Here is a 15789-nt window from a genome sequence, read left to right as displayed (position 1 = left end):
CAAAGATGATCCTGTATTTACCTTTGGCAGTGGTTACCATTTTAAATGGAAACTGGTTAAAAATCACCTACCTGGTGTTCTGAGTTTTAAACCGGCCCTGCTGAGCAGGCAGTAATAGTACTCGGGGTCAAGGTGACCTAGGCAGGCAAGTTAACAGCGTTATAGATGCAACATTTGGAAAAGTTGGAACATGTTGCACACATGTCCTTCCCAAAACCAGGAGCTTCCGAGACCACGTCATACCCAGATTGCTTGCATGCAGAAATTTGGCTGGTTGGAAGGCAAAAGACTACAAAAGCCCAGGGATTTAATTTTGGAGCAGCCACTAACTTTCCATTTCACCACTATCCATCAATACATAGTCGTTGTCTCTGCAATCTAACCAGCACTCGCATGATCTCCCCCACCAGTCTTTGAACTGAGCCAGTTCACAGTACCACATTACTGAATGAAAAAAACAGATATGTTGCAGAGACGGCTTTAAATTCAGAATATCATCTTTATTCTTTCTGATTTGACATTATATTACAGAACAGACACTAAATCCACATTTCAGAAACTGCATCTAGACATCCATTCGCTTAAAATTCACTGACAAGAGTTTTAAGAAAAACTGTCCCACTGGATTTATAGAAAGAAAGTACTTTACAACTCACACCAAGAATAATTATTGCTTTCCGCCCACCTCCCAAAGAGTTGGGCGAGTCTTGAGGAAGAACACACTTTCAGGCACACCGCACCTTGGACATATTTAAATACCCTGTTTTACATTACTTCCTGTTGTAATTATGCAGGAATGATAAAGGAATTTATATCTCAGCTTACCCATTACCAGGGAAACACTTCTCCATAATAATATGAAAATGGAAAGACTTAACCCTATATACAAGAGGTAAACAAGCTTTTTTTTAAAAAAAAAGATTTCAATGTTGCACCATATTTACATTACCCATTAAATTACACATAAATAAATATGTACATTCAGAACAATGTTCCCTTGTTACCCTATTTACCCTGTGAAGGAAACTCTACTGAAGACTGGAAGGTGAATTGCAACCTAAATTTCAAGTAAATTTGTAACTGGACCAAGTGGAGCCTCCAGACAATAAATGATCGATTGGCGACAACAAGGATGAGGAAAATCATTCGGCAGGGTCAAGACAAGGATCGAGGGGAGTTTCGCCCACAGACTTTTCGCAGAAAGGTCACAGGTAAGTTACAGTTTTGTTCAGAGCTGATGCGAGAGGGTGTGCCTTGCTTCCCAAAACCAAAGCCAGGATCATTAGGCATCGAACAACGTTGAGCTGCACAGCCGTTCCTGTTCATTGCTGTAAGATCGCTTGGTTTTGCAGATTTCATGGCTGAATTAAAAACTTAGCAGTAGATTGAACAGAAGTTTTTTATGAATACAAGTAGCACATTATAAAATGGCAGGAAAACCCAGAAACTATTGCCAATAGCAGACACATTATATGTTTGCGCAGTTAGTTTTTCCACACAAAGGCTGGTGGGAATATGGAATGGGCTGCCGGAGGAGGTAGTTGAGGCAGGTACTATTACAACGTTCAAGAAACATTTAGACAGGTACATGAATTGGACAGTTTTAGAGGGATATAGGCCAAATGCAGGCAGGTGGGACTAGTGTAGATGGGACATGTTGGCTGATATGGACAAGTTGGGTGGAAGGGCCTGTTTCCACACTATAGGACTCTGTGACTCATTTGGCTGCATTAACCAGACTGTCCTGACCAGTTTATGTAAACAGGTTAAAGCCTCACACAAATCTCTCAACTATTGCTCTTCCCTACCATTCATTCTCTCAAACATGCTGATTTAAAAAAAAAAAAAGAAAAAAAAAAAACCATGCCTGCACTCACCTGTGGAACAAGAGTTAATTAAAAAAGATCAAACCCACCTTAAGATCCTAGCAGCAGAGCTCGAAGGAGTGACAGTAAATGAGTCAATGTCAGTGTCATCTGCCAATGGACTCCCCACTCTGGCTGGGGCAGAGCTTTCAAATCATTACACTTTGTTAAAAACAATGAATGTTTTTAGTTTGTTCTGTAGCCCCCCCCCCCCTTTGTAATTAGATAGAGTGAATGTTTCTTTCCACAGCCCAAGTTTGAAAATGACAGGTGTCTGGATTGTTCCCAGGGCCCAGAGAAGTTGTAAGTCCCTGAATAAAGACCAGTAGTAGGTTGTCCAAAGGGTTTGTTTAAACCCATTGGTGTGCAAGGAGAAGAGACAAGAAAGCACCAAAGACCAAAACCTTCCTTTTTGACCTTTGTGTGGAATGTAGATTCAATCTGTGCATTTATTAAGAGATGGAATCAAACTGCTCAAAGCACAAGTTCAACCAGCTGGGCTCCACTGCTAATGGGTGCTGGTTATTTAAGATTCTGCTTGCCACCAGCCTAATTTTGTACAGAGGCTTCCGCCTAACTAAAGCCTGGTATGGAGCCCCTGTGTGTTTGCAACTCAGTGTGATCCAGTCTAATATGGTGATAACCAGCAAAGTGTGGGTGTCAAATTTCTGATTCAGAGACAGACAAGGGGGCTACTGACCATAGGTATTACTGGACGATCTGGTGACTACAAGCTTTCATGTGTTGTCTGTCGGATTTATCTTCTCATCTTCCTTAAGGCCTCCACCCTATTTCCCTGACGTAGGATATCAGCAGAGCTGGGAATCTCTCTGCTAATCTTTATCTGGACAACATCAGCACAACTACATAACTGGGAGACAGCCATGCCAGGTACAGTGCAAGTCAACAGGTTACATAAAACGAAACCACATATTGCTTCATCAAAGGCTAGTAGTTTCTCCCTGTCTCTTCCCAGCTCCCTCTCACCAACCGAACACCACAGGATGGAAGAGGTTTGGTGTCATCACTTGTGGTGCAGTGCGATGGAGCCTTCCTTGGGGTTTGGGTCTGGAGCAGAATATATCTTGTAGCTGTAGATTTCAACAAACAGTCCAAGTCCCTGATAGCCTTGGCAATGCAAGTTAGACAGTTTCATCGACTGTTACCCCGGCAAAAGAGGGCAGCGGCCCAGATACTCAGTTGGAGCCATGATGATGAGAGCGCCAGATAGGTTTGATACTTGAAGCATGAATAAAATGGTGGATCATGTAGGCATAGTGCACATCTTCAACCCTGCAAATCACAATTAGAAGGAGGTTCAATCCAGCCCCTGGCCATCAATGCTGTTGCTGGTTTGGTGAATTTCATGTAGTCCCATATGCAAAGAAGGGGAGAGGAAGGGTAAAGTCCACGGATTCATTGCCAGCCGCTCACTTCCTGTGCTTTTCATCTTTGTCCAGGGTTTTATTGTGGTTTTCCTGGGGGCTCTGGCCACTGCTGTTGGCCATGTACATTTTGTCCAGGGTCTTGACTGCTTCGTTCAGGTAATTCTGCAGCGAGGACATGGCAGCACATATGGCAGGGCTCCCAAAGCCGTGCGTGATGAGACTGAAGTGGGTCAGGCAGCTCTGGATTTCGGGTTCCAGGATCGGGCCGGGGCGGGCATTGCCCAAGGGCGATCGGTCCTGGGTTAGCATGTCAGTGAACTCTTTAAAGATTTGCCTGGAAACAAACAGAAAAAGGGATTAAAGAAGTGAACTCGTCCAAGAGCAACAGAGTGGCTCCTTAACAATTATACAACGGAAAACGTCATTTGTCCTAGTGGGTCTAAAGTGGAGTTCATACCCCATAGGATTACAACCGGAAACTGTCCGCCACTTTCTGCAGCCCCCTTCATTCTTGGGCATTCGAGTTACTGAACCAGACAGTGATGCAACTAATCAGTATGTTCTCTACCATACACATGATGTGGGTTCAATAGAATATTTGGTGATGTATCAAATTTCCCCAATCTTCTGAGAAGTGGAGGTGTTGGCGAGCTTCCTTTGTGATCGCATCAGTGTGCTGGGCCCAGCTCAGGCAGGTCTTCAGACAAATACATATCCAGGAACTTGAAGTAATGACCGAGAGCACTGGACACAGCAAAAGGCAATAGAAAGTGGCAATGAAGGATTATGTCCCATAACTAGCTGCACCTCCAGCTCAGCCTCAAACTGCAGCAAAGTGATGGTAGACATCAAAGACAATGCTGTCAAGACCCACCACTTACCATAGATCTACCACCGAGACAAAACTCGGGATGTTAGCTAAGGGAATAACAATTTACTGGTCAGGATGAGCTCAGTTGTCACATTACACCCCGTGTCCTATTTCTGTCCTCCAGCCCTGCTTGTAGCAGCCACACTTACTTGGCTGCAAGGAGCATGCTCTTCCGGCTGCCGATCTCATTCCGCTCCATATGCTGTCGGGTCAGGTACTCTGCAGCTGTTTTTGCGGGGAATTCCGTCTCGCACACGTAACCAAAATCACGGGCAAGGTGCACAGCCTCACCTAAGAACAAGACATGAATGTTAGCAACGAGCAGAACCCAAACTCAATTACTAGACTCCTTGACTATAATGGGCCATGTTAGAGTGGTAACCTAGAGTGGCTTCCACGGGCCTCTTGAGTAGGATTCCTATTCTAATATGGGAGAATGAAGCAGTTTTGAGGAAGCTAGGAGAGGCTGAAGTCCACTTTTGAAGCAGTTTTGAGGAAGCTAGAAGAACACAAAGTGTGGTGGGTATATGGAAGAAGCTGCCAGAGGAGTCGGGAGAAGCAGGGACTATCCCGACATTTAAGAAACAGTTTGACAGGTACATAGATAGGACAGATTTGGAGGGATATGGACAGGTGGGACTGGTGTCGCAGGGACATGTTGGCCAGTGTGGGCAAGTTGGGCTGAAGGGCCTGTTTCCACATTGTATCAATCTATGATTCGATGGTACAGAACTGCAATACATTCATTGCAAAGATGTCTTGCGGCAGGAAAGTTCTAATCATGGCCTGTCAACTTGCAACTTCATCCTCTGCCCATCCCTTTTGAAAAGTAATATCTGCCTAAGGTTGGGACAGCTGGAGAAGATTATAGATGGTCATGGTGGTGTCCTTAAAAAAGGGGGACGCACAGGGAGCAGGCCTCATGACCCCATCTCATTCCACACATTCACAACATGGCCATGGCACATTACAACTTGTACTAGCTGATTCCACCCATATAATATTGGAGCAGTTCCTTAAAATGCTTGGATGCACAAAGGGGATTTATTGGGTGAAAAATGAAGGATTGAGAGACATGTGTACCGCAGGTGTAATCCCTCCATTTGTTCTTTGATAAAAAGAACTGGTAACATTACAGCTTGTTCTTTTATAAAAGAATCGGTGAAGTTGCCTTTTACCTAATCTCCAAACCCGGCCAGGAGATCCATTTAGTGTCCTGGGGCAACATGGGAGAGGGGAGAGATTTCCCCCCCCAAAGTACCTGCTCAAATGCAATCATAGACTGGAAGTTAAGTGGAAATCCTGGACCAAAATAAATCATTTAATCAGTAACATCCCCAAGAAAAGCCCCGGGAACTCTTACTGCCTTTCCCAAACAAATCACCCAGGTTCATAAGGTCATGAGATCAAAAGTGATTGGAGTAGAATTAAGCCATTCGGCCCATCAAGTCTACCCCACCATTCAATCATCTATCTTTCCCTCCTAACCCAATTCTCCTGCCTTCTCCCCATAACCCCTGACACACATACCAATTAAAATGATCCATCTCTGCCTTAAAAATATCCATTGACTTGATTACTGTGTAATTTACCACTAAACAAAGGTTCTCCATTTCTAAGTAAGTACAATGGAGACTATCCTACCAACAACTAGAGGGCAGTCCTGAATTACTATCTACCCAATTTGGAGACCCTCGGACTATCTTGGATCAGACTTTACTGGCTTTACCTTGCACTAAATTCACGATATTCCCTTTATCGTGTGTCAGTACACTGTGGATGGCTCGATTATGATCATGTGTTTAAGAAGGAACTGCAGATGCGGGAAAATCGAAGGTACACAAAAATGCCGGAGAAACTCAGCGGGTGCGGCAGCATCTATGGAGTGAAGGAAATAGGCAACGTTTCGGGACGAAACGTTGCCTATTTCCTTCGCTCCATAGATGCTGCTGCACCCGCTGAGTTTCTCCAGCATTTTTGTGTACCTTCGATTATAATCATGTTTGACATAAAATGCTGGAGTAACTCAGCGGGACAGGGAGCATCTCCGGAGAGAAGGAATGGGCGGCGTTTCGGGTCGAGACCCTCCTTCAGTATTGTCCTTCTGCCGACTGCAACAAAATGGCTTTTCACTGAACCTCAGTACAGGAGACAATGAACTAGTCAATTCAGTTGATCAACAACGCACCTTCCACCAGCGAAGTCAGCAGAGTGACATTGGCAGCTTTCCGTCTGCCCGCAGGAAGGTTTAAACCTATTTTGTCAAGCCTCTCCCGTAATGATCTTCCTCCATTTTTTGACTTAGCCCTGGAGGAAGAATAATTGTGTTAGTTTATTTTTAGATTCAGATTCAGATTCAATTTTAATTGTCATTGTCAGTGTACAGTACAGAGACAACGAAATGCATTTATTTTTAAAAGCGCATAAATTTATGCCATTTCACGAGTGAAAGACATTGAAGAGACGAACTTGAATTGCCCCACTCAGCACTGCCTGCCTTAAGATGTGTCTTTACATTCCTCGTCCACCTCCCTAGCAATCACAAGCCAGGCTCACTGAGCTGAAGCTCAAGTGAGTGGTGATGAGAAATGCAACCATTTTAGCATTTGGCAGGTTTATCTCATTTAAAGCCCCAGATTCTACTCACACAGAGCTAACTATTGCTTCATGATCAACAGATGTCCACTTCAACTCTTCACACTCTTACTTGGCAGAATAATGAGAGATAATGGCAGGATTTGCATACTAGTTAGCCCCTAGCCCTTGTCATCTTCATGAGTGTAATCATACTTACACCCGTGATAACTAAAACTTGTGAGCCGCCAATACTTATGAGATTAGGAAGAATATAGTAAAAACCATACGAGATAGAAGCTGGTGGAGGCCATTCAGCCCATCATGCCTGCTCTGGCAACAAAATATGCACTAACACCGTGTTCATTGAAAGCTGACAGATCTACCCACAACCTTGAGGTAGGGGACATCATTCACTAAACACAAACATGGTAGCTAACATGGGCCGCACTGGGGCGCAGCGGTAGAGTTGCTGCCTTACAGTGCCAGAGACTCGGGTTCAATCCTGTACGGAGTTTGTAGATTCTCCCTGTGACCACGTGGGTTCTCTCCGGGTGATCTGGTGTCCTGCCACCCTCTAAAGATGCACAGTTTGTAGGTTAATTGGCTTCAGACAAAAATGGAAATTGTCCCTAGTGTGCAGGATAGGGTTAGTGTATGGGGATAGCCTTTTTCCGCACTGAATCTCTAAACTAAACGAAATGAGATAAAAACAAAAGTGAGCCCACAAAGAGGTTCTTCAACATTCCATAGAACACCGTACAGCTGAGGAAAAGGCTCTGCGACCCACCATGCCCGTGTCAGCCATGATGCTAACATAACTATGTCCATCAGCATCAACAAGATCCCTATTCTCTGCCCGTTCATGTGTCCATACTTCAATTGGCATTTTTCCAAACCTCACTTACTTCCAGGATGGTTCCAGAAGATTGTACAAGGGAGAAATACACCAGCTGAGGAACTACATGCCAGTTACCTTTACATCTATTGCTGGCAAGACGTTGGAGTTAAAAATCAAAGAAAAAAACAAAACAAATTAAAGCCGAATAAAATCAAATCTAGTCAACGTGGTTTTATAAGATGCAAATTATTTTTGACGTTTGCTTGAATTCTTTGAGGATGCGTCAGGAAGTGTTGATAGAGGAGAACTTGTACATGTCATGTGTTTAGAATTACCAAAGACATCTGCCATTGTGACATACAAGAGGCTTGTGCTTAAATGAACTACCCAGGGTTTTAGAGAAAGTGTATTTGCATGGATTGAAAACCGCTCGCTATGTTGAAAACAAGGAGTTTAAATAAATGTTATTTTAAGGTAAAAGGCATGTAACTAGTTGAGTGCTCCAGGAATAGTGGCCCTTGTTTAATATTAACATTGATGACCTGGAAGATGGAAAACATTTTAAGGTTAAAGGTTTCCAAGTTTGTTAATGATACAAAGGTAGGTGGAAGAGGCGGTTGTGATGAGGGCATAGTGATTCTACAACAAGTTGAATATGATGGGTGGAGGTCGAATCATTAGGTATATTTAAGATATAGATACAACATCAATAGATTGAATGATTTGGCCCAGGCAAATTGAGTTTAATGTGGGGTAAGTGCATGGTTCTTCAGTCAGAGAAATTATAGAAACATAGAAATTAGGTGCAGAAGTAGGCCATTCGGCCCTTCGAGCCTGCACCGCCATTCAATATGATCATGGCTGATCATCCAACTCAATATCCCGTACCTGCCTTCTCTCCATACCCCCCGATCCCCTTAGCCACAAGGGCCACATCTAACTCCCTCTTAAATATAGCCAATGAACTGGCCTCAACTACCCTCTGTGGCAGAGAGTTCCAGAGATTCACCACTCTGTGTGAAATTTATATAAATTATATAAATGGAGATAGATTGCATATGTACACATTTCCAAGGGACATGGTTGTTCTGTGCATGAATCTCATGGTGATAGCAGACAGATCCAGATAGCATGACAAGATAGGTCATTATGGAATGCAAAATATATTTGGTGTTTATGGCACAAGAAGTTGGGAGTTGAAGTACAGGAAAGTTTTGTTACTGCTGCAAAGGATGTTGGTGAGGTCCCACCTGGAATATTGCCCACAGTTCCTTTCCCCTTACCTACAAAGGATATAGTAGTCACAGGAGATTCACCAGGCTAATTACTGGGATAGGAGAATTGTCCTATCAAGAGAGACTACACAGTTTGGGTCCATATTCCTTGCAAGTTCAGAGAATGAGTGGTGGCATTATTGAAGCATACAAGATTGCAAGGGGAAGCTTTACCGGGTAGATGTTGGGATGTTTCCACTAGTGAAAGAGTCATGAACTGGTATAAAGTATATTGCTACTGGTTATAGGGTGTGGGAGATCATGAGAGACCCCTTCCACCCCTGCAATGGACTGTTCCAGCTGCTACGGTCAGGCAAACGCCTCCGTTGCCATGCAGTGAGAGAACAGAGAGGTTGAGAAGGAGTTTCTTCCCAGAAGCCATTCGGACTGTAAACGCCTATCTCACCAGGGACTAACTCTACTGAACATTTTTCCTTCCATTATTTATTATGTAAAGGTATATGTGTGTTATGATTGTGTTTATAGGTTGTTTGGTTGTTTGTCTTTTTGCACAAAAGTCCGCGAGCATTGCCACTTTCATTTCACTGCACATCTCGTATGTGAATGTGACAAATAAACTTGACTTGACTTGACTTGGTAATTTAAAACTGATATTTGCAGAAATTTCTTCTCAAATGTTAATGAAACTCTGGAAATCACTGCCCAAGAGGATGGTGGGTGAAGGGCAGATCATTAGATATGTTTAAGATGGATAAATATTTGACATATCAAGGAATTGAATGTTATTTGAAAATGGGACAGAAGAGGAGACATGGTCAGCACAGATCAGCCACGATCACATTGAATGCCAGGGTAGCTTTGTATGGCACCATCCTGCTCCTATTTTCATGGTTGGTCAGGAGGGAGGTGAGCACGTCTTAATTGAGAGTTAACAACTCTACCCTCATTATCCAGCAGCTCTTCAGATTCTCCCCAGCATTAACCTAACCCAACCCACTGGCATCAATCATCTGAATCAAGGCTTCCCATCAACCATCCACTTGGCAGAGGTTCCTCTGCTTCCACCTACCAACCACCCCCCTGACTAACCATCCACAGGCCACATCCAGCACCGATCACAGCACATCCCACATCACTGTCACCATTAACCACAAGTAGACAATTCTTATCTCAACCTCTCCCTTCTGATCCATAACCTCCTCCTCACAAACCCTCAGCCCTAGCTTTACCAGCTTCCTTTCTCACACCCTGCACTGGCACAACACACAGAGGAATGGCCTTGTGCAAGGCTGATCCAGCGATGCCCGACATCCCAAGCACTATCAATATCCAAGTGGTGGGCCCTCAACCAAAGCAGGTCTTCTCCAATCACATGGTGGCTGATTGGTACACAAAAGGCAGCGATGAAATGCGAGGCAGATTTGTTCTTAAAGCAATGGCCTCTCCCTTCATCTAGTCTTCCCATAGTCATTCTTATCTCTCTTCCTGCCATAGATGAATATTCAATTGGACTCTATTTGTGAGGCACACTCTTCATAGACATCACTTTTGAAGTACCCCAATTCTCTGAAAGTAACTCCGCACCAAAGAGAATTAGAAGCTTACAATGTTTACACCGCAGCCTGCACCTCTTCCACTTGGATGAACCCATGGTAACCACAAGCCACCTTAGCACCCACTCCATCTATGTTGGGAATCCTTGCTGCCCTCTTAATTTCCACAGCTTTGACAAACTTCTCTCCCTCGGCAAAAACAGCGCAAGTTATTTATACCTCAGACACACCTTCAGCCTCCATCCAGTGAGTCTCTTTGGCAAAAGGAAGCAAAGGAAATGACATACAATATACATCCAGGGTCTGAGCCAGCCCTGCACGGCAACACAGTTTCTCCACATTGCAGATAGACTCAAAATACTGGAGTAACTCATCGGGACAGGCAGCATCTCTGGACAGAAGGAATGCAGCCTGTCTCGCCAAGTTACTCCAGCATCTTGTGTCTATCCTTGGTTTAAACCAGCATCTGCAGTTCCTGCCTACACTTCTCCACTATGTAGTCTGACTCCTGTCCCACCTATAATCCATCATGATTTTTCCAATGTGATGTGGGTTCAAGATTACTGAACCTTCAAACAGTAATCCCCCCCCCCCAATCACAAAATATGAAGAGTTGCGAATTCATTTTACTCTTTCTGGCTGCAGTGTCCGCTTTGCAAATACCAGACGAGCCTCGTAAGAAAGTGGTCTATTGAAATAAACCACTCTGACTGGAGTGATTAAGAACATAGGAATTCAAAAGCAGGACAAGGCTTATCACTCGTCGCACATATCAACCCCACCTATTGCTTTCCCATATACTTCAACAGCAATTGATGCGCTGTTCAGCTGTACAAACAACTTGTAATTGTGTGGTTCAACCAGCTTCCTTTGGAATGTATTTTGAATTATTACAGATAATTCCCGACTCCAACTTTTTAATTCGTAGTTCGTGTTCCTTGGAATTTGAAGCAACGACTACCGTGAATATTTTGCTCAAATCTGTTTTGGCGATGGAATTCGTGCGATTTTTCAGCACTTATGAAAAGAATTCCACTTTGAACTCTGCAGACACTGGGGCAATGTAGGAGAGACTGCTGATTATGCCACTCAATTCCCATCAAAACTTAAAGGCCTGTCCCACTTGGGCGTCATTTGCGCATCATTTACGCGACATCACTTATGCGTCACGACGCGCACGTGATGCGCACATGGCGTGAATTGGGCGCGCATGGTGCAAGGGGGCACATAGGCAGTGACGCTCGGCGCCCCAGGATTCACAAAATCTTCGCGCGTACCATCCACGTGACACGCAAATGTTGCCCAAGTGGGACAGGCCCTTAAGGCTTTGGTCAGTGGCTGGAAATTTCTAAAACTCTGTTCGCAGCCTATTTAAATAGTTCACCAGGACATATTCCTCAGTTGGCAAGCATGAAGAAGTGTGAAAAATGCTAAGAACACTTTGTGTGAAGTTTGCACATCGTGCCTGTTACACCGTGTGTTTCCCCCCCATGTTCTCCATTTTCTCAAATGCATTTTCTCACACGTTCCGCGTGCATGCTGGTTGGAAGGTTAATTGACCACCGTAAATTGCACCAAATGTGTGCGAGTGAGTGGTAGAATCTTGGGGCAGCAGATGGGAATGTGCGGAGAATAGAATGGGATGAGTGTAAATGGGCGCTTGATGATCTACACGGACTCGCATGGTCGAGAGGCCCCAATTCCAAGCTATGTTACTCAATGACTGACTCTGACCAAGCCAAAACTTGCTTAGCCAATCTAACCCTACGATGGCAGGCTGCTTGTCTAACACCCAGTGCTGAATCAGCAAAAATTGCTGCCAACCGAATGATGGAAAAGTGAACCCATTGTCTCAGTCTCTGCAACAAACCCATTTCCTGTTCCGTCCGCTCACTGGCACCCAGCAGAGACTGGACCACATTGCCAACAACCCTGGTGTTGGGAATAACCAAGTGTTGCACTTCCAACCGCACAACACCAATTAGATTCTCGTAACATTAACATAGAAACATAGAAACATAGAAATTAGGTGCAGGAGTAGGCCATTCGGCCCTTCGAGCCTGCACCGCCATTCAATATGACCATGGCTGATCATCCAACTCAGTATCCTGTACCTGCCTTCTCTCCATACCCCCTGATCCCCTTAGCCACAAGGGCCACATCTAACTCCCTCTTAAATATAGCCAATAAACTGGCCTCAACTACCCTCTGTGGCAGAGAGTTCCAGAGATTCACCACTCTCTGTGTGAAAAAAGTTCTCCTCATCTCGGTTTTAAAGGATTTCCCCCTTATCCTTAAGCTGTGACCCCTTGTCCTGGACTTCCCTAACATCGGGAACAATCTTCCTGCATCTAGCCTGTCCAACCCCTTAAGAATTTTGTAAGTTTCTATAAGATCCCCTCTCAATCTTCTAAATTCTAGAGAGTATAAACCAAGTCTATCCAGTCTTTCTTCATAAGACAGTCCTGACATCCCAGGAATCAGTCTGGTGAACCGTCTCTGCACTCCCTCTATGGCAATAATGTCCTTCCTCAGATTTGGAGACCAAAACTGTACGCTCCCTGGTCCATTAACTCCCTGGTCCATCAGCTGATCTGCTAAGAAGCCTCCATTGCCGAGTGATTTCTGGGTCTGACTGTTCTAAAGCTCTCCTATCTTTGGTAGACCATATCTTGACTCACTCTAAACCTCCTTCACCAAGCTTACAAAGGTTGCAGTAGTCACTCAGGGGTTTAATCTTTAAAAAGAATCTGATTTCCATCCCATTTTTCACCACAATCACTCCAACCCCACCATCACCCACTGCTTTCTTCGCAACTTTTGTAAGCATACATGCTTGATTTTTTTTTTTTGCTTTATCGCTCAATGGTTCAAAGGTGATTTATTGTTATGTGCATTGCACCATGAAATTCTTCACCGAAACACAGTGAAAAGCATGTGCATAGATTACACATGCACGAGTCGCCATATTTCGGCAGCATTTACCAAAAGTTCAACTCCCCAGGTAAGCGCCAGGCTGCTACAGGGCCTCCTCCGTCTCCCTCGGCCAGCTTGACCTGCTAACCAACGTCAAGAGATTCACCCGACCGCCATTGTGTCCCGGGGGTGCCTCCTGCAGCCTGGGCAGAGGGACTTCAGGCCTTGAAAGTACTGGAGCACTAGAGGCAATACCCCGGCCCCACTCCTCGAGTCTGTCATCACCAGCGGCTCAGACGGCACCTCTGGAGAAAAGGAACAGGTGACATTTTGGGTCGAGACCTTTTTTCCCCAGAAACGTCACCTATTCCTTTTATCCACAGATGCTTTCTAACCTGCTGAGTCACTCCAGTTTTTTTGTGTCTATCTTCGGTTTAAACCAGCATCTGCAGTTCCTTCCTACACATAACCAGCGACTCCAACCCCCTTGGTTCTGCAGTGTTCAGGACTCAGCTTGACCGCTTCCAAGCCTCCCCCCCCTACAGGCCACAGACCGCCGGGTCTTCCTTCTTCCGCCCACCTCGTCTCCTGGGTGGGTTCCCAGCTCCGCACAGCGTTCCGGGAGCCTTGGCCCCTTTCCCATTCACCACGTCAAATAACATTTCTATTGATCTGGGAACTGGATGTAGGAATGGGGCTTTCAGTTCATTGAACCAGATCCTCCATTCGTCATGGTCATGACTGATCATGTTGTAACAATTCAGTTCATTCAGTGTATCCTTTCAACTTCCTTCCCTTTTCAACTTCCGCGGAAGAGGCTTTCAAAGACTCAGAAAAGTTTGCATCAACCTTAAACCACATATCCCCTTATTTTAAAGTGATTCGTTTTCCAGATTTTTCTGCAAAAAGGAAAAATTCACCCTCATTTACCATGCCAAGACTTCTCAAGATGTAATGGATATGTTACTGTCAAGTCCTCTCTCAACTCTTCTTCAAGCCTAATCTGTTCAACCATCCCTCATATGACATTATGGCATTCAGTATATCAGTCTAGTAAATCACTGAAGTGCTTTCAACTTATTTACATCCAGTCATTTATATCTATACTCTACCTTCCTCTCTCCTTTTTAAACCTCGTCATATGCTCTTCTCAACTTATTTTCCACCAATCTATGTGCCAGCAGGAAATTTCGTAACCATTCCTCGAGTGAATTAATCCAAGTCATGTAGTAAAATAACGGCTCCAGCATCAATGCTTATTGTATTGAACCAATCTTAGCTCACTACATCTTGTCAGCCAGTAAAGGACACATTTATGCCTACTAGCTTTCCAATTAGCCAGACAAACTTCAGCCCACGCCCACTATGTAACCACCTACATTTTGAGCTTTGATTTACCACAATAATTCTGAGGTTGCCTTTTATCAAATTGCCTCTGGATCTCCGAGTACATCAACCCATGCTCCATTGTGTAGGAGGGAACTGCAGATACTGGTTTAAACTGAAGAGAGACACAAAATGCTGGAGTAACTCAACGGGACAGGCAGCATCTCTGGATAGAAGGAACGGGTGACGTTTTGGGTCTTCGGACTGAAGAAGGATCTCGACCCAAAACGTCACCCATTCCTTCTATCCAAAGATGCTGCCTGTCCCGCTGAATTACTCCAGCATTTTGTGATTAACCCATTCTCATTTATCCATAGCCCGTTAATTTATCAATGAACAGTAAATTGATCAGACACTATATCCCTTTTCACTGTACGATGCTGAGTTTGCCCAATTACTTTGAGTTTTTCTAAGTGCCCTGCTCTAAATTATTTAATCATAGTCTCTAACTTTATTTGTTAAGCTAATGGACCTGTAGTTCCCCACTTTCTGCCTACCTCAGTTTTTAAATAAGGGAGTTACGTTTGCTACTTTCCAATCTGATGGATCCTTCCCTAAATCCACCAAACATCTTGTACATCCCGACTTCCAGAACTAAGCCCGTACCTTTCTCTTTCTGCAAGAAATATTTCATCAACACAATTCTTTGGTCACAGGGTGGTGAATCTGTGCAATTCACTGCCCCAGGCGGCTGTGGAGGCCAAGTCAATGGATATTTTTAAGGCAGAGATAGATAGATCCTTGATTACTACAGGTATCAAGGGTTATGGGGAGAAGGCAGGAGAATAGGGTTCGGATGGAGAGATGGATCAGCCATGATCGGCAAAGTATTCTTGATAGACCGAACGGCCGCTTCTTCACACAACTGTCCATCTTAAAAGTGGAAAGTACCTTCAATATTCAGATCCCCATCCATGTCTTCCAGTAGCCATGTCTCTGTTATGGCTCTCAGACCATGCTGATTTATCACATCATGGCCTTACAAGTTTTACTTGTTGAACAAAGAACCAACCAAGATTCCCACCTGTTGATCTTGGTTAGACCAACATGAAAATAAGGGACAATTCAGTTCAGAGTCCAGAATACGACTTTGCTAAACAGAAGGTTGCGGTCATTTGTTCACATTCCAGCAAAGAATGCAAGATGATTTCCTTTGAGTA

At 44.3% G+C, this 15789-nt stretch overlaps 1 protein-coding gene across 2 annotated transcripts in view; it reads right to left on the bottom strand.

Annotated features, from left to right (window-relative positions):
• Nucleotides 1–479: 479 nt before the first annotated feature.
• tfap2c (transcription factor AP-2 gamma (activating enhancer binding protein 2 gamma)) overlaps nt 480–15789 on the bottom strand; it is a 55377-nt gene continuing 40067 nt past the window's right edge. For both annotated transcript variants that reach the window (XM_055652059.1, XM_055652058.1), the window contains exons 5-7: nt 6313–6431; nt 4274–4415; nt 480–3587 (exon numbers count right to left, since the gene is read on the bottom strand). In XM_055652059.1, coding sequence (XP_055508034.1) covers nt 3296–3587; nt 4274–4415; nt 6313–6431 — 553 coding nt within the window. In that variant the 3' untranslated portion in view covers nt 480–3295. The remainder of the gene's footprint in view (nt 3588–4273; nt 4416–6312; nt 6432–15789) is intronic.

This window comes from Leucoraja erinacea, chromosome 21 (genome assembly GCF_028641065.1).
Source record: "Leucoraja erinacea ecotype New England chromosome 21, Leri_hhj_1, whole genome shotgun sequence".
NCBI lineage: Eukaryota > Metazoa > Chordata > Chondrichthyes > Rajiformes > Rajidae > Leucoraja > Leucoraja erinaceus.
This window is presented reverse-complemented; position numbering and strand designations above follow the sequence as displayed.